Here is a 24,496-nt window from a genome sequence, read left to right on the forward strand (position 1 = left end):
TAGAGTCTATCATTTAAAACTTTAAATTTTCCGATAAACTTTGAAGAATATATTGGTTTTAAAAATTGACACTTCCATTTATAAGAATTTTGTCTGATGTTCCTTCATGTTTTTCATGAAAGCATTATTGTAAAAACTAAAAAGAACTATTGAAATACTTCTTTTATGTCTTATTTAATATAACAGAGGGTTCATTCTTAATCTGATTATGAAGCAGTATTCATTCGCTTTTCAGTTTTTATGTATGATTTTTTATTGTAGGTTGTAGCACTTGTGATTTATTTTTAGCCTTCAAGTCCAAACTTGTTTAGATTTTAAACATGTATAGACTTGTTAACTCTCTAAAAAAGTAAACAATTGATTTGCTAATGTTTGCTGCCTCATAGGAGTAACCTAGTTTATGAAAGTGAAGGGAAATTTTGAGCCACTGTCAAATTACTTGAACTTGAGTGAATATTAAAGTAGTTCATAACGGCGAGTTCCCCTAGGATGCATTGAAAGAAAATTTCTTTAAAAAAATTTTTTTTGTGTTTATTTATTATTGAGACAGAAACAGAGCCCAGAGCCTGACGCAGGACTCATACCCATGAAAGAAAATTTCTTTGACCCAGCACTGTGATGGCTCAGTGGTACAGTGCTTACCTCTGTCTTAGCTAGCCAAGCACTGAATTTCATCTGCTGCAGCTTCCTTTTGGAGTAGTGCAATGTGATAGAATACTGAGTTAGTTATCAGGAGGCCCTGGATTCTTGTTCTAGCTCTCTACAACTTTGGGCAAATCTCTCCCAAGGCTTCAGTTCAGTTCACTCATCAGTGAGGTGTAAGAGGCAAAGTAGAATCCATGGTTTCCGGTTGGAGCTCTAGAGATCTTCAGAATGCCACTGGTTTAAGGAACGCCCTGTCAGATCACCTACCCTGTTAACCTGAGAGGATACGGAATGGACATAGTGTAAGTCCATAAAGTAAATGGCTAAAGGAAATACTTTAACCATCATCTGCTATGTTTAAGACATTAAAGTGAGTGGTTCACCAATCGGAAATCATGAGTCTCTTCACCAAGCTGGCAATTCTGAGTTTTCTGTTGGCATTTTACGAAATTGCCCTGCCAGTGCATGTTTTTCTCTGATTTTCCCCCCGCCGAAGACTCTTATAAATGCAGCATAAACTTGCTGTCTTTCTTACTCTTTTATTGCATGGGAATAAACAAAAAGAATTTTATCTCTTCATTGAACATTATTTTTGTTTATATTTTCAAAATGTTACTATAAAATACATTAAGCTAGTTGACATCTTGATCTTTTAGAAAAGATATTTTGATATGGATTTTTTATTAGCATTTGAAAAAGTTAACTTTCACTGACCTTTCTTAGGCTGTTTTGTTTTATGGATCTCTTGTAGTTTGTGCTTGAGATTTGTTCCCATGCAATATACAATACCTTCCATTTTTTTCTACCACCATTGGTTTTTTCTCTTTCCCCAAAGCCTGCTGATTTCTTCATAATATGAAAGAACAAAAAAGTGCATTGGTTCTTCTTAACTGTGTTCCCCAGTCAAGGTAAATAAACCTTGAGACTCGATGAGGAGTTAGACCCGTATTTTACCAGTTTCGGTTCCTGTCGTGCGGTACCGCAGCTGCATGTCCTCAGGACAGCGGCGACCTCCCGGTTGTCCGCTAGTATCTTCTCAGTCCTTCTCCTGTTTGAGTTTGTAGACAAATAACATTACTGACATCTCTGCCTTTTTTGCGTTGTTCTCCTCTTGTCTCCTGAGAAATCTTTCTTTCTGCGATGTTGTTTTTACATAGGTTCTTTTGTAGCCTTTTTATATTATGGAGGTTCCAACTATGTTTTTCTTCCTTCTCTCCTGAAACAGGAAAGCAGTTGTTTATTGCTTATGAAATAAATGTATCCACTTTGAACGTTTCAACTCTCACTTTAATACAAATGACTCCTCTAGACAGACCCAAATTTCTCAAAGTTTAACTCATCTCCACATAGCCCATTACAACTTCAGACTTACCATTTTTTATGTTTACTCTGTATACTGTCTCCTGATCTTTAAAAATATTTTTCATAATGTCTTACTTTCACCTAAGAATCAATCTACACTTACCAGGGTCATCTTGTACTACTTTTCTGTCTCCCTAGTTTTATATATGCATTCAGTTCTTCTCTGACCTGTGCCCAGCCCCCTCCATCTTTATCTCACGTTTCAACACTTCTCACCTAGTCTTCCACCTGGTCTCTTCTTCTCCCTTCTCTGCATTGTTACAATTTGCTTCCTGATTCGTAGATGTGATGTCTTCCTTTACGAAAATCATTCACTGCCCCATTAATTTATAGCACAACCCCAGGGTTCCTGTAAAAGTTCAGACCATTCACAACCTGGATCGAGCCTCCTTGCTAGCTGCCTTCTTTCGGCTGCCTTCCCTACCCCATCCTAACTTCACACACTTTAAGCTCCGTAAAGCCTGGACTCGGCATCGTATCAGACAATCTCTTTCCTCTGATTTGTCAAATTCTCTGTATTTATTGGAAAAGATGACTGTAGAATGCATTTAACTCCTTAAAGATGCCATATAACATAGTTTTAAACACCAATTATAAATTTCTAATATTTCTTCCATAATTTTTTCAAAAATATTTATTTTCTAGACTACATTCATTTTGTTTAGTAACCTTGTAATATACATTGTATTGTACTTTATATGAATTTGTTTTGAATTCCAAGATCATTTTGAACTCATGAATTCTTGTAAAGTATTAGTCCATATTATCAAGACATTCAATTTTAAATACGTGGAGTGATACAAATATTAGTCTGAATGCTATCTGTATTTAAATTTTGAAATTGAAAGTACAAAGAGAAATTTGTATTAACTGTTACACTAAGAATTAAATAAACTTTGTAATAGCAAACATTTAAAATCATTTCCTAGATGGGGCACCTGAGTGGCTCAGTTCATTAAGTGGCCAACTTCAACTCAGGTCAGGATCTCACAGTCCATGAATTCGAGCCCCATGTCAGGCTCTGTGCTGACAGCTCAGAACCTCAAGCCTCCTTTGGATTCTGTGTCTCCCTCTCTTTCTGCACCTCCCCCACTCGCACTCTGTCTCTTTCTCTCTCTCTTTCAAAAATAAACAAACATAAAAAAATTTTTTTGAACATCATTTCCTAGAATGCAGTCTTGGATTCTTTAGCCAGTGACTTTACAGATGTGGTACTTAGTCAGTGTTAAACTATGCTGCATTCAGATCTTGTATCTGAACTGTATCTAATACTGTTACACATGAGAGTAAGAGAACTTCCATGGCTCTAGCTGCTTCAGCAAGGCACTTTAGTAAAGAGCTGTTATTCTCCTGGATGACTGTATCAAACTGAATATTCTAAGTACTTTGGAAATTAAAGTTTGGTGTTAATTTGTTAACTTTTTACAGTTACTGATAAGAAATACATACTGCATGTAATAAAAGAATAGGTAATTCTTCTTTAGGATATTTCATTGTTGGATTATATTGTGCTGTCACAGATGAGTACCGTGTCCCATGACAGCAGTGAATAACCTCTGCTTTTATTTCAGTTTATAGCAAACACTCCCAGATTCTCTGCCCGTGTAAATTCAGTTTGTCTAAGTAAAAAATATGAATAGTGTGGATACGTACGTCCATAGTTAAAATTAGTACTGCTCACAGCCTACTAATCTTTTTGTAATATACCCCTTAGAAAAGATTCAAGCTGCAAAATGATCTTAGTCCTTTTTACTGTCCAGCCTGAGCTGGCGATGCTACCCAGTATTGTGCTCTGAAATCAGAGGATCTTTTCCAGACAGAATCAAGCCCTTCTTCTATCCTTCCACACACCTGAAATAGCGCATTGCACAGTGTTTTTCTTTTCATGTCATTTGTGTCTTTATTTTCACATTATATTGTCCTTGAGGTTAGGAACCAGATCTTGCCACCTATGTGTCTCCATTACTTAGTAAATCCTGCATGATGAGTACTTGGTAAATATCTGTTGAAAATTGTTCTAAAATTTTTAATCAAAGAAAAAAATACTGAATAACCCAAATATTAATTTCTAGAAAGCCCTCTTAGCAGCACATCATTCTTCTCCTACCTGCTTGGCTATCAAATAATCTACATTCTGTATTTGCATATTATGTTGCAGTGTTGTTATTGAAAGATCTTTTTAAAAAAGACCTTATAGTTCAATGATTTAGGTTTTAATTTGATTTTATTTTATAACCTTTTTGTTACTATAATTACTAAGTGTAATTGGTTTATGCCTTTAAAATGCTGTTATTCCAGTTACAGATGAATCTATGCCCTCTTATTCTGGAAGCGATATACCAAGAAATGACAGTAGTATGTGGTCAAAAGTAACTGAAGAAGGGACAGATCTCTCAGAACGGCTCATGAGGAGTGGTTTTGCTGGAACAGAAATAGACCCTGAAAATGAAGAACTTATGCTGAGTATTAGCTCTCGACTACAGGCAGCAGTAGAGAAACTCCTAGAAGCTATAAGTGAAACCAGCAGTCAGGTAAACTCTGTATGTTGCTAATATGTACCAAATTTGCAGTAGGTTTTCTTTAAGCCAGTGAACAATTTAGTGTTTTCTCTCTTGTCTCACAGAAATTTAGTCATGTTCCTCTTAGTAACTGGTTGTCTTTGTAACAACAGGGATCTTTGAAATCACCAGGTTTCTTTTCAGATGGTAAGAGCTCATTTAATGTCCTGATGGACTCTTGAATCAAAATTCAATGTTTTAAGATTTTCTAGACTCTTGCACATTACTTTTTTGATATCAAAAGGGATTTTAACTTTACCCTTATCTGTATATCCTGTAATGTTTAGTTGAAGATAATAGCATTAGTATCAGGAATCTCTTTAAAAAACCATATGCTCAAGTATGTCCTAACATCCTAACCACTATTATCATGTGATAACAAATCATACCTATAATCCTTCACATGATTATTAATTCCTTTTCATGAATGTTAATAGATTACCTCCTTAACTGTCTCTTATAGGCAATACCTCTTGGTAGTGAGGGACAGTTTTTATGTTGAAGCACAGTTTTATAGAAACTTTAAAGGGATATAACCATTTATAAAATAAAATGCAGTTTTTTTCTGTCTATAACATTTTTATACTATATATGGTCATTGTCTCTTATGTTACTCAATGTAGAATTTTAAAAATTGCTGCTTTAAAATGAAGAAAATTAACATAGTTTAAACATGTTTAAAATAACTAGAATCATAACTATGGTATTAATTGAATGAGTACTCCGTTGTCATCATTTAGAGCTGGTATTAACATTTTCAGTGATGTCTTTATTCAGAGTATCGTAGATCCACGTGTATTTCAAACAGTTGAGAAGTTGAAAGAATATCTTTCATGTCTTGTTATTTCTAATGTTGTATTGATGCTACTTTTTTCCTCTGAGAAATTGTTCTGTTATGGAATGTCTCTGCAATAGCAGTGACTATTGGACATACCATGTTTGACAAATATTGTTACATATTTTGTGTTTTAGTGCCATATTCATTTACTTTTAGGCTAAGTTAGTGATTGAGTCCTCTCTTTGTTAATGACCCTTGAAATCACTTGTTAACCACATACTATTTTGTGACTTTTTCATTATCAGTCCATTTCTTTTTCTCTTGGTAACTTGCTATTGGCAGTTAACAAAGAAAGTGTTATCGAAACAGCGATTTCCAGTGAAATATTTGTCTCCTGAATAGTCATCGGATAGCCAGAGGTTTCCCCAGGTTCATTTTTCTTTGTCGGGAGATAGTCTAAATTCTCTTCTGTGATAGAGTGTGGACTGTATCTTAAGAGCAAATTATCAGAGGTGCCTGGGTGGCTCAGTTGGTTAAATGTTCGATTTGGTTTTGGCTTAGGTCATGATCTCACAATGTGGGTTCAAGCCCCACGTCAGGCTCTGTGCTGACAGTGTGGAGACCTCCTGGGATTCTCTCTCTGCTTCTCCCGTGCTCTCAAAAATAAAGATACTTAAAAAGAAACAAATCACCATTAGGGATGAGATTCACTGTTTGGCCAGAGGAGTGTTTCATAATATATCTACTGTTAATTTTCTGGGTTGTACCAGAAACCAGTTGGGTTGGCCAAACTAAGGTATTCATATTCACTTAAGTACATCTCAGAAATGTTTTCATAGATAAATTCTGAAGGTATGTGTATGTATATATGTAACAGAAGAAATTGTCTCTGGGCAATTATCATTCTTCTGAAGCTGTCAGAGCAGCTATAAAATGATTAAAAGGCTTCAGTTACTTACAAATTTCCTTGAGCATCACAGAGAACTAGAAGTACAGTATTTTTGAATTCTCAAATCTTTGTGTATATACTAATACACAATAAAAAGGATAACTACACAAACAGCAATAGTAGTCCCATTTTTCACTAAAACCACAGTGAGTTATTTTTCATTGCCAACATCCTAAGTGCCGGTGAGAAAATGACACCAATAAAAACCAGTTCATTTGTGTTATTAATTTAAGACATTATACTCATGGATCAAAGAATTTCAGTGTTTATTGTATTTTTTTCTTCAGCCTTAGCTAGACTACTGAAGCTCAGACATTAAAATTCTGAGTGCTACATCGTAATATGGAATTCTATAACTATTATAAGAAAATAATGCATTTTTCTACTAAGCTTTACTATTTTTTCTTTTCCGAATTATCACAGATACTGGCTTTCTTTTAGAATGCTTACATATAAGCCACTTTAACAGTACCTACTCTACTGAGTCAGCTGATCCAATTCCAGCATTTTCAGCTGTTGCTTTTCAGCACTTTTAAAGTTTGAATACACATGCATCATAATTACCCCTTTTATTCTGTACAATCTCTAATAATCCTGCCTCTCTCTTTTTTTTAATATTTCAGCTACATTAGTAGTTAATTTCTCTGATTTGTACTCTTTCATACTATGAAAAAATTGGTAATAGTTTCCCTTTCTTGACCACTATTAAATACTTTTCACCTGGATCTTGAGCACCATTGTAAATTATGGACAGTCTACTTAATGCAATACAGTTGACCTTTGAACAGCACAGGTTTGAACTGTGTAGCTCCATTTATATGGAGATGTTTTTCAGTATATGCAGTACAGTACTATAAATGTATTTTCTCTTCTTTATGATTTTTCTTAATAACATTTTTTTTCTAGATTACTTTATTTTAAGAATACAGTATATAATATATAACACATATACAAAATATGTGTTAATCATTTATGTCATCAGTAAGGCTTCTGGTCAACAGAAGGCTATTAGCAGCTAAGTTTGGGGGGAGTCAGAAGCTACATGGATTATCGAGGCATCTGGGTGGCTCAGTTGGTTAAGTGGCAGACTCCAGCTCAGGTCATGATCTTGCAGTTCAGGAGCTCAATCTCCATGTCAGGCTCTGTGCTGATAGCTCAGAGCCCAGAGCCTGCTGCAGATTCTGTCTTCCTCTCTCTCTGCCCCTCCCCAGCTCGCTCGCACTCACTCGCTTGCTCTCTCAAAAAATAAACATTAAAACATTCTTTAAAAAGGTTATATGGATTTTTAGACTGTGCAGGGGATCAGTACCCAAACCCCTGCATTGCTCAAGGGTCAACTGTATAATATCTGTGTTTTGACAAACACCGTGAAAAATGGTAAATAAATTAGAAGTGATCTGTGGTTGGACTTACTCCTTTAGGCTATTAAAGAGAAACTTCCCTCATAATCCATAAATATCACCAATAGAAAAGTGTATGGAATCCAACTGAAATACTCAGTTTCCCAGGCCAAGATCATACATTATCACATCTGCTTATGTATTCAAGGTGTAAGATATGGTAGGAGCCTGACCATGTCATTTTTCTAAATTATTCTCAATCTGTCAAATAACTCAAATAGCAATTTATAAAATAAAATAATAAAATAAGATAGCAATTTTTTATTAAGAGCAGCAGGTAGTTCTCAAACTGCAGTCTCTAAACCAGCAGCATCAGCATCTTTGAGGACTTGCGATAAATTTAAATTCTCAATACCCACCCCAGACCTAGTGAATGATGGAACCCAGCATCCTGTGTGTGTTTCAACAGGTCCTTTAAGTGATTCTCATACAAACTGAAGTTTGAGAACCACTGATCTAGAAATTATTAGTATAATGTTCACACTATTCTAACTGAATTTTGAAGTGTTTACTAATATTTATTACATAAAAGGTTAAAGTAGTTGTTGACATTTGGTATAAAAATTAGGTCTTTCTTAGGTGATTTCGTTTAGTCCAAATTCATTTCACTTACTACTCTTCCATGGATAGACGTTTAAAGCCATTGAATTCTTCAGAACATTCTTATTAATAACTAAAATGATCTTGAACCTAATGAATCTTATTAACAGTTTGTTAAATTGAGATAAAATAATGTCTAATCACCTCTGTGAAATAACTTGTATTCCATTTTCATTTTAATGTGTCATTGTTTGGTTCTTCATATGAGTATAGTTCCTTTTTACCTTATCTCTTATTCTATTTACCAAAAAATTCTAAAACAGAACTGAGAGATGTTGCTATAGTATATTAGTGCTTGCAGTGACAAAGAAGTTCAGGTAAGTAGCTCTGTACAGTGTACTTGAGACTAGGAAAGAGAGTAACGTCTCGTACTTTGGAGTAAGGTGGGCCAAGTAAAGCTGTCGGAAGACTTGATGCTTGAGATGAATCATTCATTCATCATATTTATTGAGTACCTACTATATAGCAATTGCTATTTTCCATACTGGAAGTATAGAATTGAACAGAATAAATGAAATTCTTGCTCACATACAGCTTATAGTTCAGTGGTTAAAATAGGGGGAGGTAGAGCATGATGGTGAAAGGGAAATTTCCTTATATAGGAAAATGTAGGAAGACTTCGCTGATGAAGGAATAGTCCAGCATATTCCATATGGAAGATTAGGACACAGCCATATAGTTAAGTCTGAGAAGAATATCTTAGGCAAAGGAATAACAAGTCTGAAGGCCCCGAGGAGGTCATGTGCTTGTTCTTTGTGTGGCTGACAAAGAGGCCAGTATGGCTGGAGCAAGAAGAGTGAGGAGAGGGAAGATGGGGTCAGAGTGATGCTTGGGAACCAGATAACATGGAACTTGGAATTCAGTTCTTAATGAGCACGGATGGAGTCACTGTGTATAACTTTTTAACTTTTTATTTTGATATAATTTTAGACTTATAAAAAGGTTACAGAAATAGTATGAATAGTGTTTCCATGTACCTTCACTGACCTCCCCTCATGTTAACATTGTGCATAACCACATTATAATTACAAAACCTCAGAAAGCAAAACTAGTACAGCGGTGTAAACTGACAAACTGCTTGGATTTCACCATTTTTTCTCCACTAGGTCCTTTTCCCATTCCAGGATCCCACTTTGCATTTAGTTGTCATGTCTTCAGGTCTCTTAAGCTGTCTCTGACAGTTAGTACCTGAGTTTCTGTTTGTCTTTTATGACCTTGATACTGATAAGGACTGGCTGGTTGTTTTGAAGAATGTCCCTCAATTTGGATTTGTCCGATGTTTTCTCATGATTACATGAACCTAATGCACTTTTGACAAGAAAACCACAAATGTTATATGCCTTCTCATTTCGTATCGGGGTATATGATGTCAATATATCTTATTAATGGTGATGTTAATCTTGATTTCTGTGGTATCTGCTGGTTTTTCTTATGTACCATTACTGTTTTTCTCTTTGTAATTAATAAATATCTTGGGGGGGAACTTTGATATTATACAAATATCTTATTTATCCTTAAACTTTCACCCACTATTTTGAGCATTCGTTGGTAGAGCTTGCCTATATAAATATTACTGTGGTATTCTAATGGTGATTTTCTATGTTCCTCATTCCTTCACCTGTTGGAATTATTCTGTAAGAGCTACTTCTTTATTATTTTATAATCAGGACCGACCGATATGCACTCGTGCCTATTTATTTTTTTCAGTGGGTTATAACCCAATAGTATAGTAGTTTGTTTTGTTCCAGCTTTGGCACTGAGAACTCTTTCAGGTCGGCTTTTGTACCTTTTCAAAGTACTTGGTTTTTTGAACATTTGCATTATCAGAGGCTCCAGACCAATTTTGTGTTATTCCTGCCCCAGCCCTAGAAGCTACCATTTTTCCAAGGAATTTAGGGTTTTCTTACTGGAGAATATTTACAAACCAAGATCTGGATGCTCTATGAATTCATCGTTAACCAAAGTATCATGACCTGTAGGTCTTCTTAGTAGACAGTTTGAAAATAGCTGGGGTATATTAACCCTTGCATCTGTTTTTATTTCCATATCTTTATGCATATATGGTAAAAACATAAATTCACGCATTATCTCTAATTCTGGTCCAGTACCACAACACTCATTCTGCCTTTCCCCTTCCCTCTGTAACTTTTTCTCCATAATTAGAAATCAGGCTCTCATTTTACTTACTTATTCAGCCAAATATGCCCATAAAGTAATTTCACAATTGCAAGCCTATACTCTCTTGAACAACAAATTTACTAGAGTATTCATGTACAGTACTATTTGTCTTTAGCCTTACATAGTCAAAAATACGGTTTCTCAAAGTATGTTAGGTTAACTCTTTTCTCCCTCACTCTCTTCAGTGGTTTTGTTATTCACTTTTAATACAGTTAGAATTATTTCTTACAGTTTTTATGCCATTTTTGGTATCCGCATATTCTGGTTAATTTTTTAAAAATTTACATTGGTAAATTTCGCTCTTTGTATGGGTAGTTCTTTTGCTTGTGACAGATGCATAGAGTGTTAACATCTGCCACCACAAACATGATACAGAATCATTCCATCCCTCCTAATTCCCTGGTGCTGCCCTTCTGTAGCCAGCCCTTCCATCTCCTGCTGTTGGCATACCTGGTTGCTTTCCATCCCTATACCAGACTGGTGTAAATAAAATGGTACACTTCTGTGTTCTTTTGGGCCTGGCCTCATTGTCTTAAAGTGCATGTAAGATTCATCATCAAGTCATCAGTGTTGTTACATGTATTAATAGTTTGTACCTTTTTATAGCTAAGGAGTATTCTATTGCATGGATGTACCATATAGTTTACTTAGAGGACATACAGATTGTTTCTAGCTGTATGGAATCATTCTGACTGCCTTGGCAAAAATAGACTGAGGGGATGGAGAAGTCTAAAGCACAAGTGTAGAAACCAGTTAGAGAAGTCATTTCCCCAGACATACACGTTAGGTGGTGGGATTAGAATTTGAATCCAGGCAATCTGGCTTCAGAATCTGTGCTCTTAACTGCCAGTTTTTCTGCCCTTTGAAAATGAATAAGGTCAATTACTGCTGACTGGTCATGTTACTCACAGACTGAAGAATGGGTTTTGAAATTTGGGCACCACTGGTAATCTTACAAGAGCAGTTTGGTGGGGTAATGGATATGAAAGTGTGATTCAAGAGAAAATGAGGGGAAAGGGAAGTAAAACACTTAAAAGACAAGTAGAAACTAAGTAGGTAGGTCAGAAGAAAATTTGTGGAGAAAGGCATAGTGTAAACCAGCATGATATGTATGTGGACAGTGGATAGTATTGTGATATAAAACATCCAGGATGGAAAATGGAAAACTAATAGAAGGTGAAGGTAGAGAAATAGCCAGTAGTTACATGTCAAAGTCCTTCGTATGTTGACATTACGCTGTAGAGTGTGGAGAGTCATTGAAATATTTTTGATGAGACTGTAATATCAGAGGCCCCTGGGTGGCCTAGTTGGTTAGGCATCCAACTCTTGATTTTAGCTCAAGTCGTGATCTCAGGGTTTGTAGATTCAAGCCCTGTGAAGGATCTGCACTGACAGCGTAGAGCCTGCTTGGAATTCTCTCTCTCCTCTCTCTCTGCCCTTCCTGTTCACATGCTGTCTCTCTAAATAAATAAATAAACATTTAAAAAAAATAATCAGATTTGTGTCTTAGATTCCTCTAGGCAGTGACATGATATGCAGATGGGCAAGAAGGTGGTGAGGAAAGACACTGAAGGTAGGGAAACAGAAGGCCCTTATAATATATTCCAAGTAAAAAGTGATAGAAATCAAGTTAAGGCAAGAGGAAGTGATTTTAAAACTTTTAGGAAGCTGAATTTAGTAGAATTTGGTATGACTGATGGAATATAAGGGAAGAGGAGGAAACCAAGCATAAATCCTTAAGTGACCAAGTTGTTTGTGTATTTCATTTGAAATGCACTGAAGAGGCATCAAGTAAAGAAAATCACTAGAATCTGGAGTTTGGGTAGAACTAGATTGGAGGTTGTTAATCACTTAAAGACCTTGAGGCCATGGTTTGAGAGTCTATTAAGAGTATTTTGATGCTGATAGAATGTTGTCATTTAAAAGAGAATAAAAATAGTAAGTCTGCAGGAGAGATTGAGAATGAGAAGAGGAAAAATCAAGAGAATAGTGTCATAAAAGCCAGACGAGAAGTGATTTTTCCCAAAGTTGTCAGTTACTTTAGGAAGTTATAGGTGGCTGAGGGTTTAGCGTCCGTTGGGTATTTCGTTGTGCGTGTTATCAGTGACCTTGATGAGAGTGGTTTCATGGAGTTCATGGAGGAGTAGTCAGAATTCAAAGTTGGAGACATAGAGACCGTAATTTTGTGACTACGAGCTGTGAAGAAAACAATACTAGCTTGAAAAGGGGAAGGCGCTTTCTTAAAATTTTGGAATAGTGTATGTACCCTTGCAGAAGTGGAGAACTGAAGATGGCAGGTCAAAACAGATGGGCTCTCTCCAGCCAGGTCCTTGGAATAAGTAAGGGTGGAATTCAGAACACAGGTGGAAAGGGTGGTGTTTGGATCAAAAAGACCTTGCCTCCTTTCAGATTGTAGAAGAGATTATTGTGGATTTATGTTTGGGATGGAGGAGGGGTTTCACTGAAGTACCCATAGTCTAAGTAAATATTGTCACATACTCAAGGTTCTTTTCTTTTTAATGGTGTGGATTTATCTGTTGTGTGATTTTAGTAGAAGACATATCATTAAGCCTTCTCTTAGCTGTAAGGTTTAGTATGCTTTAGGTTCCATAGATACATCCTGCTTCAATAGAAGAACTAGTGAGTATTTTGTTTACTAAGTATCAGGGTATCTTATCTCATAGGCTCATTTCATAATATCTATTAAAGGGTTATTTTACTTTATGTATTCAATTTGACAGGTGATTTGCCCTATGGTACCATATAATGATACACTTCTTGTGATGAATTGTACTTCTCTTTTGCCCACATGGGCTACTGTAAAATTAGGCTTATAATCAAACTATTACAGTTTCCTATTTGTTGGGATAGTTTTCATTATAATATTAGGGAAAGTACTTAGAGACTACCCACAGGGCCTTAAAGAGGTATCTCTTTAACATAATCTTTATTTAGTAGTCTCTTTGTGGTTCTGCAGAAAATTATCTTTGAGAGTATGGTTTCAGATTCTTGAGTCAGGTAGAAAAGGAATTCAGTCTCTTCCATGGGAACAGCCTTTCAGCTTTTCCAGAGTTCAGAGTACTACTGAGAGATTCCTTTAGGCCTTGGAAAAAATTAATGAGGAACTTACTCCCACGGAATGATTATTTTAGGTAGCTCTCATGAGTTTATTATCATTTTTTAGAATAATGGAATCTAATTACATGTTTCTATATCTTCTCAAAAAAGTAGACTTTTTCTGAGGACAAAACAATAGTTTAAGAGTTTGTTTTCTCATTGTTAAAGTTTTGAAAAAATTTTTTGTTTAATTTTTGAGAGAGAGAGTACGAGTGGAGGAGAGTCAAAGAAAGAGGGAAACAGAATCTGAAACATGCTCTGACCTGTCAGCGCAAGGTCCATTGTGGAGCTTGAACTCATGAACCTCATGATCATGACCTGAGCTGAAGTTGGACTCTTAACCAGCTGAGCCACCCAGGCACCCCTGTCATTGTTAAGTTTTAAACATAAGTATAATCAAAGTGTTGAAACACATTTTGCCATTAGGTGTTTGCCTCAATGTGCTTATTATATTGGTCAGGGCTCTGTCAGAGTATTGTGTCCAGGATTCAGCCCCTCTGTTAAATAACTTAAAGAAATACATAAACACGTGAGTATCCAAAAGAGAGCAACAGGAGTGTTTTACAATTTGAGAGAAATGTTTAAGGGGGAAGAAGGCTAAATATCTTCTCATTTTCCGGAACCTGGGAATAATGAGCTAGTCTGGACAACTAAAAGGACATCCTCCTAAAAATTGAAGTCATTTTGCTTTAATTGCCTTTGATAGTAAAAAGTTTTATGTGCTTTCTAAAATGGAAAAAAAAAGAATTTGAAGTATTCTAATGCAGAATAATCTATCTGAACATCAGTTAAGATACCATTGGTTAATACACTGTTGTTAGGAGAGCTATTTTCCTCTAAAATCAACCCTACTGCTGTTTTGAGTCCTTTTGCCCCTCCCGAATTGTACTTTTTTTCTTTGTGGTTAGTTTCTTAACCTTGACCTATGTTCTATGATAAGGGGATACATCTTACTTGAAGATTATGTTTTACATGGATGGAAACAAGTTTTACATGCTTTCAAAAACAGGAGAAACATAATTTGGGTTATTTTAATTTAGGGTCACTTTTTTGAACATGAATTAATATAATATGCCGTTAGTTAATATACTGTTGTTATGAGGTCTGTTGGCCTCATTCTTTTTTTTTTTTTAATTTTTTTTAATGTTTTATTTATTTTTAATACAGAGAGAGACAGAGCATGAGAGGGGGAGGGGCAGAGAGAGGAGACACAGAACTGGAAGCAGGCTCCAGGCTCTGAGCTAGCTGTCACCACAGAGCCTGACGCGGGGCTCGAACCCACAAACGTGAGATCTGACCTGAGCCGAAGCCAGAGGCTTAACCGCCTGAGCCACCCAGGTGCCCCTGTTGGCCTCATTCTAAATCATCTTATTAATCTGCTTTTTGAGTTGTTTTTTCCTCCTTAGTTTTTTTTTCCTTTGTAGTTTGTTCTTATCTTAACCTGAATGTTTCTATTTTTAAAGAGATACTTCTTACTCTCAGAGTTTTGTTTTTGCTTCAAATAAGAGAAATTAGACACCACATTATCAAAATAAACTGTAATTTCCAGAGGGAGCCAAGAAAGAATATTTTGAGAGGTATATGATATGTTAAGCACGCGTCTTACCTGCTGTTCTCAAAGCTGAGCTGCAGGACATGGATGACTTTGCATCTGCTGAAGAACAAAAAGTCAAATCTGTCTGAACCAGTGTACAGTTGGACCTCCATTTTGTCAAGATGTTAAGACATATTCACAGACTAACTGGCGAGCTTATAAAAAAAACATAATGAAATTTTGTCCTTGCCTAATCCAGAATTAAAAGAGGCAGGAGCCCACCCCCTGCCCCAAAACATGTGCCTGTAGATTCTGGGCTCTCTGTAGAAAATCTCATTTTCTCTTCCTAATTATTATTAGTATGAAGGCTCTGAGTGTTAACGTCTTTAAATAATTGTATATAGTGAAAGTGGCTATAAAATGGATTTTTGTTGTTATTACCTGCTTGCTTTAGTATGGGTTTTTCCATGGTAGATAAAAGATTTTGGTTTTATGGGTTTAGCTACTTAATTATGGGGTAGAGAAAAGATACCACAATGAAAACTTGTTGATTTATTCGAAACAACTCTCACTGTTTAGAATTTTTGATGTTAAAAAGTAAGCTGTTCATCTTTTAAAACTCTGAGTGTCTAGTTTATTCAATATCACTGACATTTCTGGAGCTACCGGAAGGCTATTAAATGCAACTTGCCCTTTTGACTTTAAGTCAGAGTTCACAGAATATCTTAAGTGGTTTAATTACCGAGTGTTATATATAATGCAGCTTTTTAAAAGAGTGATTTTCCCCCTAACATTCACTCTAAAAACAATTGAATGTAGAAATAGGTTATAACTGAACTATCTATATTTAGTTCTAGTAACTGCTTGAAAGAATGAGTATTATTTTAAGGAAATATCAAAAGGAGGTACAAATTTAGTTTTCCAGAAATAATTATGATTATTGGATATACTTTAAATACTAATTGGTAATGTGGGCTCAAACCTACTTAATTTCACATTTTCAAATTAAAACAACTTTTGAATAGGATGGAAAAATACTAGCTTATCTTAGAAACATCATAAACGTGTCTAAATACCCCTTTCAAAGCTCTGACGTGGAACTTGGATCCTGTTAGGCAGGCTTTTTTGTGGGCGTATTAATTCACACTCCACCTGCCAGTACCTATAGGTAAAGACATGAAACCACACCCTCTGTTCTGACCTTTTCCTCAGGGGACACTCACTAGAATCCTCTGGCTCAGCGTGAGAGGCTATTTGAATAGTTCAGTTACAAGGAGCTTTTACTTTTGAATTGAGTGAAGCAGCAAGAGCAAGGGAAATAATGTTGCAACGACACTTCTGAAGCCTGCAACTATGGAGATTTAAAACTTAGCCTTCCCTGCCAGCTTGTTTGGAAGGCTTACTTCCACAGATACATTTGATACTGAAGGCAGTTTTGTTGCTCAGCTAATTAGATATTTATGTTTTCATTCTTTTATTCTTCGAGGACTTAATTATTCCAGTTAAAAAGGTGTTTGCTTTTTGTTGTCTTTGTTTTTGTTTTGTTTTGTTTTTGACGAAGACTAATGGAGATGTAGTTTTAAAAATAGATTTGTGGGGTTTTTTCTTTTGTTGTTCAAGTTGTATGAATTAATATAATGTTTACTTGATGGTACCAAAAAGAAATTTTCATACAACTATGGTCTATCTTGATAAACTAAAGAGAACTTTTTAATGTAGTGGAAAACTGTTAAAGCCAGTGAGGAAAATTGGCAGCTGCATCTTCCAGAATGGATTCTCACAGGACCTATTTGGCAACTGTCAAACTCAGTGGCTCATGGTTGGAAGAACAAGATGAAGACATTTATGAGGTTGAATCTCGTGTGCCTTTACCACATCCTTTTCCTCTTTGTGAACGTTTGGATAAAAATAACTCAGTAATTATTAATACTTCTATTTTTCATTTTATTCATAAAAGAAATGGGCACATATTAAAACTTATTTCTAAAATTTCACTGCCTACCCCTCCTTATTCAGTAAGTATAAAAAACTTGGTTTCATTTAGTTTTAGCTTGTACTTTGTTTTTTATCCATTTAGTTAAAAAACTTGTATAATGAGAAATGAACTTTAAATGTCCTCAGTAAGGATAAATATAAGAGAATCTTGTTTTGTTACTGTTTCGTATGTGACTACTCATTTATCCTAGATGTCTTGAAGGGCGAAATTTGTTCTAAGAGCCCCACCGTGGCTATGTTTTTGATTCCAGAAAGCAGGGTGAGATAGTATTACAGTTCTCCGATGCCAGGCAAGGTGTTTAAAAAGATCCTGCTTGTCCTTAAGAGTCTTGTTTTTATGTGTTTATGATGCCAATCCTGAGGAAAAGGGAATGGTTAAAGCAGGAGGCAGTATGATACTTAGACAGCCAAGTGAGCCAGTTAGGAATTTTTTACAATCATATGGTATATTGGCTGTAGTTCCAGACAAGGAAAAAGAAAATCTGGATTCTAATTTTAATTGTTAACTCATAAAGAACTTATTTTTAATATGCCTGCTAATCCTGTGAGGAAATACCATTTTCTACTTTTTACATGACATGTATTTTATAAATATTGTTAAGGATAAGTAATTAGCATAGTTAGTACTTCAAGTTTATTTAATACATAAATATTTTATGAATGATTCACCTCAAGTTACTCAATATAACTACAAGTTATTCACTTTTTATGACTTTTATGGCTTTGTTTGTAATACAATTACAATTGTATTTAACAGTATTTAACAAGACAGATGGTTTTCGGAAGTAACAAACCTCCCCTGAAACTTTTAAAGTGACAATACTTACTGCTGCTTTACACATACTTTTAATATGATAAGTTTCTTATTTAGTAGTACTGAAAATGAAATTCTTATGTATTTCATACTGTTAGGTATTAGGAATAAGTCCTTCCTTGACAGAAGAGGCTTTTTAAAGTATACTTAGATGAACAATTGAAGGGAGAGTCTCTTACTCCAGTGAACCATGGTACCGTCTTCTGTAATAAGTGAGATTTCTTTGTTAGCTTTCCTGTGTTTGATTCTTCTAATTTTTTTGTTTTGTTTTGTAAAACTGAAGTTACTGTTCATGGTTCTGTGGTAAATATTTAAATGTACTTAAAGCTGCTTTAAGAAGTAGACATAGAAGCAAAAGTAATTTAATTTTCTTATCTAAATCAAGTATTTATCTTGCTATAAATGCTAAATGCTTCTTATACAGTAAACTTAAAAAAGGAAAAAAAAACTATCCTCTTGAGAGCTTTGAACTCTTTCAGTGTATTTCTGTATTTACCCAGCAACCACTTTATAATGTACAGAAAATGTTACCTATCTACGTATGTAGAACCAATTGATAGGTTTTAGAAATACAGGCTGTGACTGTGAATTCAGAAGAGTAGTTATATATAAATTAGTTCATACTTCATGGTCATGTTCTTTATAGTAAAAATCATTGTATATTAGTTATCTACATTTAAGGGGAAAATACTCTTTTCCCAGTCAAAAGTAAAAATATATTCAAAGTTTTATCTTTGTTGAGGTAGCAATGGCATCACAGATGTTTTAGGAAATATTGTGTGATTTGAAATGAAATGTGTATTCATATTATCTCCAAGTGATAAGTTGTAAGTGATATTTAGCCACATCCTATTAAATAAAACAAGAACAATCACATACTTGATATTTTGGAAATTGACCTAGAGTGACCATAAAAGGCTTTATTTAGTAACTCTAAAATCTGTTTACTATGGTAATTACTACTCAGATGTGAAAAGCAGAAGTCTTTAAAAATAAAATATTATTAAATATCATAATTTGATAATACTTTATTGACATTTGCCTTTAAATTAGAAACCACTACAGTTTTTTAAACATAAAACATGGTATCTTTCTCATATATTAAATACTTGATAATTTTACAAATTCTTATATTGTGAGCCTGTTATTAATATATATATGGTGATTGGTTTTTCTAAATTTTTAGTGTTATAGGACTAAGTATTAGAAACATTTGAGCTTAAGTTTTTACTTTAAATAAAAACAGTTAAGCAAGTGCTGGCAGTCAGAAGCTCAGAAAACAAAGGCAGAGATAGTGCTTTTCTGTAATTTCATGGAGCTGGTAACAATGATCACTGTTTTTGAGAGCTTTGGCCTTGACTGTACTTGACTGTCATCTTAAAAATTGTTTAAGAATGTAGTCATGCCAATAATAGCATTTTAAAAGAGGCTGTATTTATGAGTAATTGTGGGTAATGCTGCTGTTTCTCAGATTTTAAAAATAAATTGAATATTTATATAAAGTCTTATAGATGTTTCACAGATGGACAGAAACATAAAGATTTTAGTTAAAATGTGGGTTAACATTTTTTTCATTTTGTTATGACACTATGATTTTGTTAATTAATGCCATTATATGAATAATATATTAGTTGCTCACAGTGTACAGCAGGAGTCCACAATCAATAAATGTTAAATATAAAAGAAATTAAGTTTTACATAGAGTACAGTCACATAAAATTCTTTTGCAAATAAAAAAAAGAGCCTAGGCATTATTAACTTTCATCTTTTTTTATATGATAGAATATAGATCTAGTGATATAAATTGGTTTATTTCCAAAAGAAGTATTTAAAAAAATTTTTTTAATGTTTATTTTTGAGAGACAGAGAGGCAGAGCAGGGGTGGGGGGCAGGGTCAGAGAGAGAAGGAGACAACAAAATTCAAAGCAGTCTCCAGGCTCTGAGCTGTCTGCACAGAGCTCGACATGGGGCTTGAACCAATGAACCGTAAGATCATGACATGAGCCAAAGTTGGACACTTAACCAACTGAGCCACCCAGGTGCCCCCCAAAAGCAGCATTTTTTTTGTTTAATAAAACCAGCATACATCTCTTATGGAAAGTTACATGTAGGTAATCTACTTGTATACTGCTTTTACACCTAATGTTAGCAGGCACTAGAAATATTAAATGGGTACAGTTGAACAGTTTATCTTTATTTTTATTAAAAAGCCCTTTTTTTGTTAAGCTTTAGTGGGGAATGACACTGGTATTCCCAACACTTTGTCTTCCTTCATGTATGCCTTCCCTCGTTTAGCTTGAACATGCGAAAGTTACACAGACGGAGTTGATGCGGGAGTCCTTTCGACAGAAACAAGAAGTGACGGAGTCCCTTAAGTGCCAAGAAGAACTGCGAGAGCGCCTTCATGAGGAGTCCAGGGCTAGAGAACAGCTGGCTGTGGAGCTCAGTAAGGCTGAGGGTGAGCAACCTGCTTTGGCAACTGAGTGTGGAAAAATTTCAAGTTTAAAAAGAGACGTTTTGATGCAAGCCAGATTCGGAAATCACCGATCTATTCTAATGTAGTGTGAGCACTGAAATGTAGTTGTAATTTGTCCAAGCAACTTTAAAAACTATATATTTTTAATTATCAAAAAGTATTTAATAGATTTATAGAAAGCATTAAAGTTTTTAGAAAATAAAGAAATGGATGATGGTGATTTGTTAACATAATTCCACCACCCTACAACAAGTCTTGTAATTTAGCAATGAAAAGACTGAAGCCAAAGATGTTAATAAATTGTTCAAATTTGAGGCCCTTGGCTGACTCAGCTGGTTAAGTGTCCAGCTCTTGAACTCAGCTCAGGTCTTAATCTCAGGGTCGTAGGTTCAAGCCTCATGGGTGTGAAGCCTACCTAGATAAAATAGATAGTTCAAGGTAACCATTAAATGGCTTTAAGCCTCTGAAGCCTCCTACTGTTTATATTCTGCCATACCATTGTGGGTGTCGGCCTTCTAGAATCACTTAAAACATCGCCTTTTTCTAATATATTTAAAATGTGACTTGATTCACAAGCATCTGATTTATATTAAGCTTTCTTGTCTATTTACATCTGTTTAATAAAGTGAGTTACACCTACATGATGTGATACATTGGCATAGCAAAGTAATAGAAAGTTCAAAGGAACATTATGTTTAGGCACAAAGGTTAAACAAAAAGGTTGCATTGAATGTGCCATAATTGCTGCTATCAGCAGCAGCAGATTCATTCAAGATATTTATATAAGGTTTAATAGTAATATTTAAAATAAGCTTTAATCCCATTCCCTGTTAATTTTATTTTATAGGTGTCATTGATGGCTATGCAGATGAAAGAACTCTTTATGAAAGGCAAATTCAGGAAAAAACTGATATAATAGATCGTCTTGAACAGGAATTGTTATGTGCAGGTAATAGATTACAAGAATTGGAAGCAGAACAGCAGCAGATCCAAGAAGAAAGAGAATTACTGTCCAGACAGAAAGAGGCTATGAAAGCGGAGGCAGGCCCAGTTGAACAGCGTATGTATTTTTAGACTTTGTATGTGAAACATTCCTTGAAAGTTCAGAGTGTCTATTTTCCCCTTTCAGTGCCATTATTCATGTATTTTATATGGGGGTTGAAAAATTACAAGAAAATCTACCTCATTGATAAATGTTTTATTAGCCAGCTATGTGAAGTTTTGGTTTTTTGTTTTTGGGGGTTTTTTTTGTTCCATTGGCAGATCTTAACAGGAACAGATAATTCTTTATCCTTAAACTTTTGCCTGAAGAGATAGCTGCATACAATGTGGCAGGACATTTTTAAACTGTGTAAGATTTAGTTCTATTGATAGCAGAAAGGCAACAAAAATGTACACTTGGATTAAGTGGAAGAGCACTGTCCATCTCTACTTCAGGTGGGGGTGGATTTCAGCCTGCAGGAGAATAGACTGAAAAGGTCAGTGCTGTTAGAAGCAGGCTGACACTAGTTTAATCTGTGTAGGAGTTCAAAGGATATACAGTTTATAAATAACCTTTAATCTTTGCTTAAATGAGAAATTAGGTGTAATATCTTAGTTGTTTTAGCAGTAAAAAAATAAATGTCAGTTGTTATAAAAATGGAACTAAATCCTTTTTATTATGCCCTCGTACTTTTATATTACACATGCAGTTGGAATTATAAATATGTAGTTTTATTAGCTGAATTTTACTAATTGAGAAATACAACATACATTTTTGTAATATGGTGCAGTTTCTGATTGCCCAAATTTGTTTAACACAGGTTTAGGGCTGGACTTTTTAATGTATAAAGTGTATGTAACATACATGTAAATCATTCAAGAAATGCTGGTACATCAAAATGTTACCAGTGATGATAATCAGTGGTTTCAACTTTTACTTCTAATTCTTTTGTGCTTACGTATTATCCTATTTTAGGAAATAGACATGTAAATTATATCTTTGTTCTGTGTGTATGTTTTTTCTTTCTATTCTTATAGGACTAGTAGATGCTGCAGTCGATGCAGCACCGGGAGCAGGTGTGTTTATACAGTTGCATGGCCAGTCTTTGGGTGGTAAACTCACAGCGCCAAAAATGGGGTGACCCTTGGATTTTCAATCACATACCTCTACTTTTCCAACTAACATACCTCTAATTTTGCTGTTGTGTTTCATACTTACAGTTTTTCTCTTTAACAAAAAACTTTTCTTACAATAAAAATACATATTTATATTTGAAATTAACAACTGAGATTCATAGTGCTCATCATCTTATATCTGTCTTTCCACAGAGCTTAAGACAATTTCAGTTTTTTATAGAAACAAATGTATTAAATTCTCTCAGCCTATGACTTTTCAAAATGTTCTTTCTAAGTGAGGAAATATATAAGATGATGGGATCAAGGATCAGTGAAATTTAGTAAAGAGACTTTCTGGTTTGTTTAGCTTTATATTAACGTCTAAATCACTATCATTTTAAAAGCAAAGCTGTTTTCTATAGATTCCTAGTCCTGAGTAGAGTGTTGGCAAACTGGTTAGTTTAAGGACTCTCAGGCTATGTCCCTTTATTTTTTTCATTAGAAGATTGTTTTACTTTGCTCTGTATACTTTATTGTTGTATTATTAATATTAATAATAATAGCTAACACTTAATATAGTGCTTACCACACTCTAGGCACTATTCTTTGTATATTTTAACTCATTTGAGCCACAGTAACTCGTCAAGATCAGTACTGTTACTATCCCCAGATTACATATAAGGAAATTGGAGGACATCATGTTTGTTAAGTATCACATAGGAGGTAAGTGGCAGAGCTAGGACTTGAATCCACAGTCTCTGCTCTTAAGCACTACACCATACTGCCTCTCATATTTGTCAGTTTTCCCTTGATACATACGTGTAGAAGCGTGCAAGACTAACTCAGGAATATGGATCTAATGAGGAGAAAGACTAACAGGAAATTCTGATTGCAGTTGTATTTTTTTCCCTGCAACTCTTATTTGCCTTGGTTAAAAATTTACAGTCTTTGATCTTCATGTGAATTATGTATGCATATAAAGTGACTTAATGAGTTTGGAATGAATTGATTTTTGCCTGAGGTGAGTTATTTCTATACTTAAATTTAATTAGACTTTGTTCTTTTCCTTATAGTGAAATTGGACTTTTTTTTTTTTTTTTGGTCATTTGCTATGGCATTTTCACAAAGTATTGTTTTTAGTGACAGAATGTTTCTTTTTGTTAATATGGTATAATTTTTTGCTACTAGCTTGCTTACTTCTATAGGAATATGTTGCTTTGATGTTTTCATTGGAACATTTTCCTTTTTTATGTGTGTTTGAAGTAAAACTGAGGAATCTCATTTCATGGAACTAAAATATGAGCATTACTATGGGTGATTTCACTATTACTGTGATTGAACTTAGTATATTTTTATATTATAAACAGAATTACTACAGGAGACCGAAAAATTAATGAAGGAAAAACTAGAAGTACAGTGCCAAGCTGAAAAAGTATGTGACGACCTTCAAAAACAAGTGAAAGCTCTAGAAATAGATGTTGAGGAGCAAGTCAGTAGGTTTATAGAGCTGGAACAAGAAAAAAACGCTGAGCTGATGGATTTAAGACAGCAAAACCAAGCACTGGAAAAGCAGTTAGAAAAAACGAGAAAATTTTTAGATGTAAGTATTCTCAACCTGAATATTGATTTTCTCAGTGGAATGCTTACTTGCTGCTACTCTAGGTTGTGAATTTTAAATTACGAAGAGACTCTTGAATTCGGACATTTTCATCTACCTGTGTTTTTACCAATTAACTGAAAAGTACTATTCTAAATACAACTTCTAATAAAGTTTTTATTATACACCTATCACAGTTAAAAGCAGTACAGGCAGATTAAGAATAAACGCTACAAGTTAGACTTTTCAAATTCAGAGTTAAGCTTGTCCCAGACTTCCCTTTAACCAGCTGCCAAAGCAGAGTGAGGATATGCTAAGAGCTAACAGGCCGCACTGTTTCACCCACAAAAGATGCACACAGTCCACATTGTGCTCTTGGAGCAGTTGTTATGGGGC

At 34.8% G+C, this 24,496-nt stretch overlaps 1 protein-coding gene across 4 annotated transcripts in view; it reads left to right on the top strand.

The window, feature by feature from the left end:
• The window catches only part of AKAP9 (A-kinase anchoring protein 9), a 150,175-nt gene that overhangs the window by 82,317 nt on the left and 43,362 nt on the right, over window positions 1–24,496 (top strand). For all 4 annotated transcript variants that reach the window (XM_029928795.1, XM_029928788.1, XM_029928797.1 and 1 more), the window contains 4 exons: window positions 4,306–4,538; window positions 20,226–20,388; window positions 21,254–21,466; window positions 23,871–24,103. In XM_029928795.1, coding sequence (XP_029784655.1) covers window positions 4,306–4,538; window positions 20,226–20,388; window positions 21,254–21,466; window positions 23,871–24,103 — 842 coding nt within the window. The remainder of the gene's footprint in view (window positions 1–4,305; window positions 4,539–20,225; window positions 20,389–21,253; window positions 21,467–23,870; window positions 24,104–24,496) is intronic.

Source organism: Suricata suricatta, chromosome 2 (genome assembly GCF_006229205.1).
Source record: "Suricata suricatta isolate VVHF042 chromosome 2, meerkat_22Aug2017_6uvM2_HiC, whole genome shotgun sequence".
NCBI classification, from domain to species: domain Eukaryota; kingdom Metazoa; phylum Chordata; class Mammalia; order Carnivora; family Herpestidae; genus Suricata; species Suricata suricatta.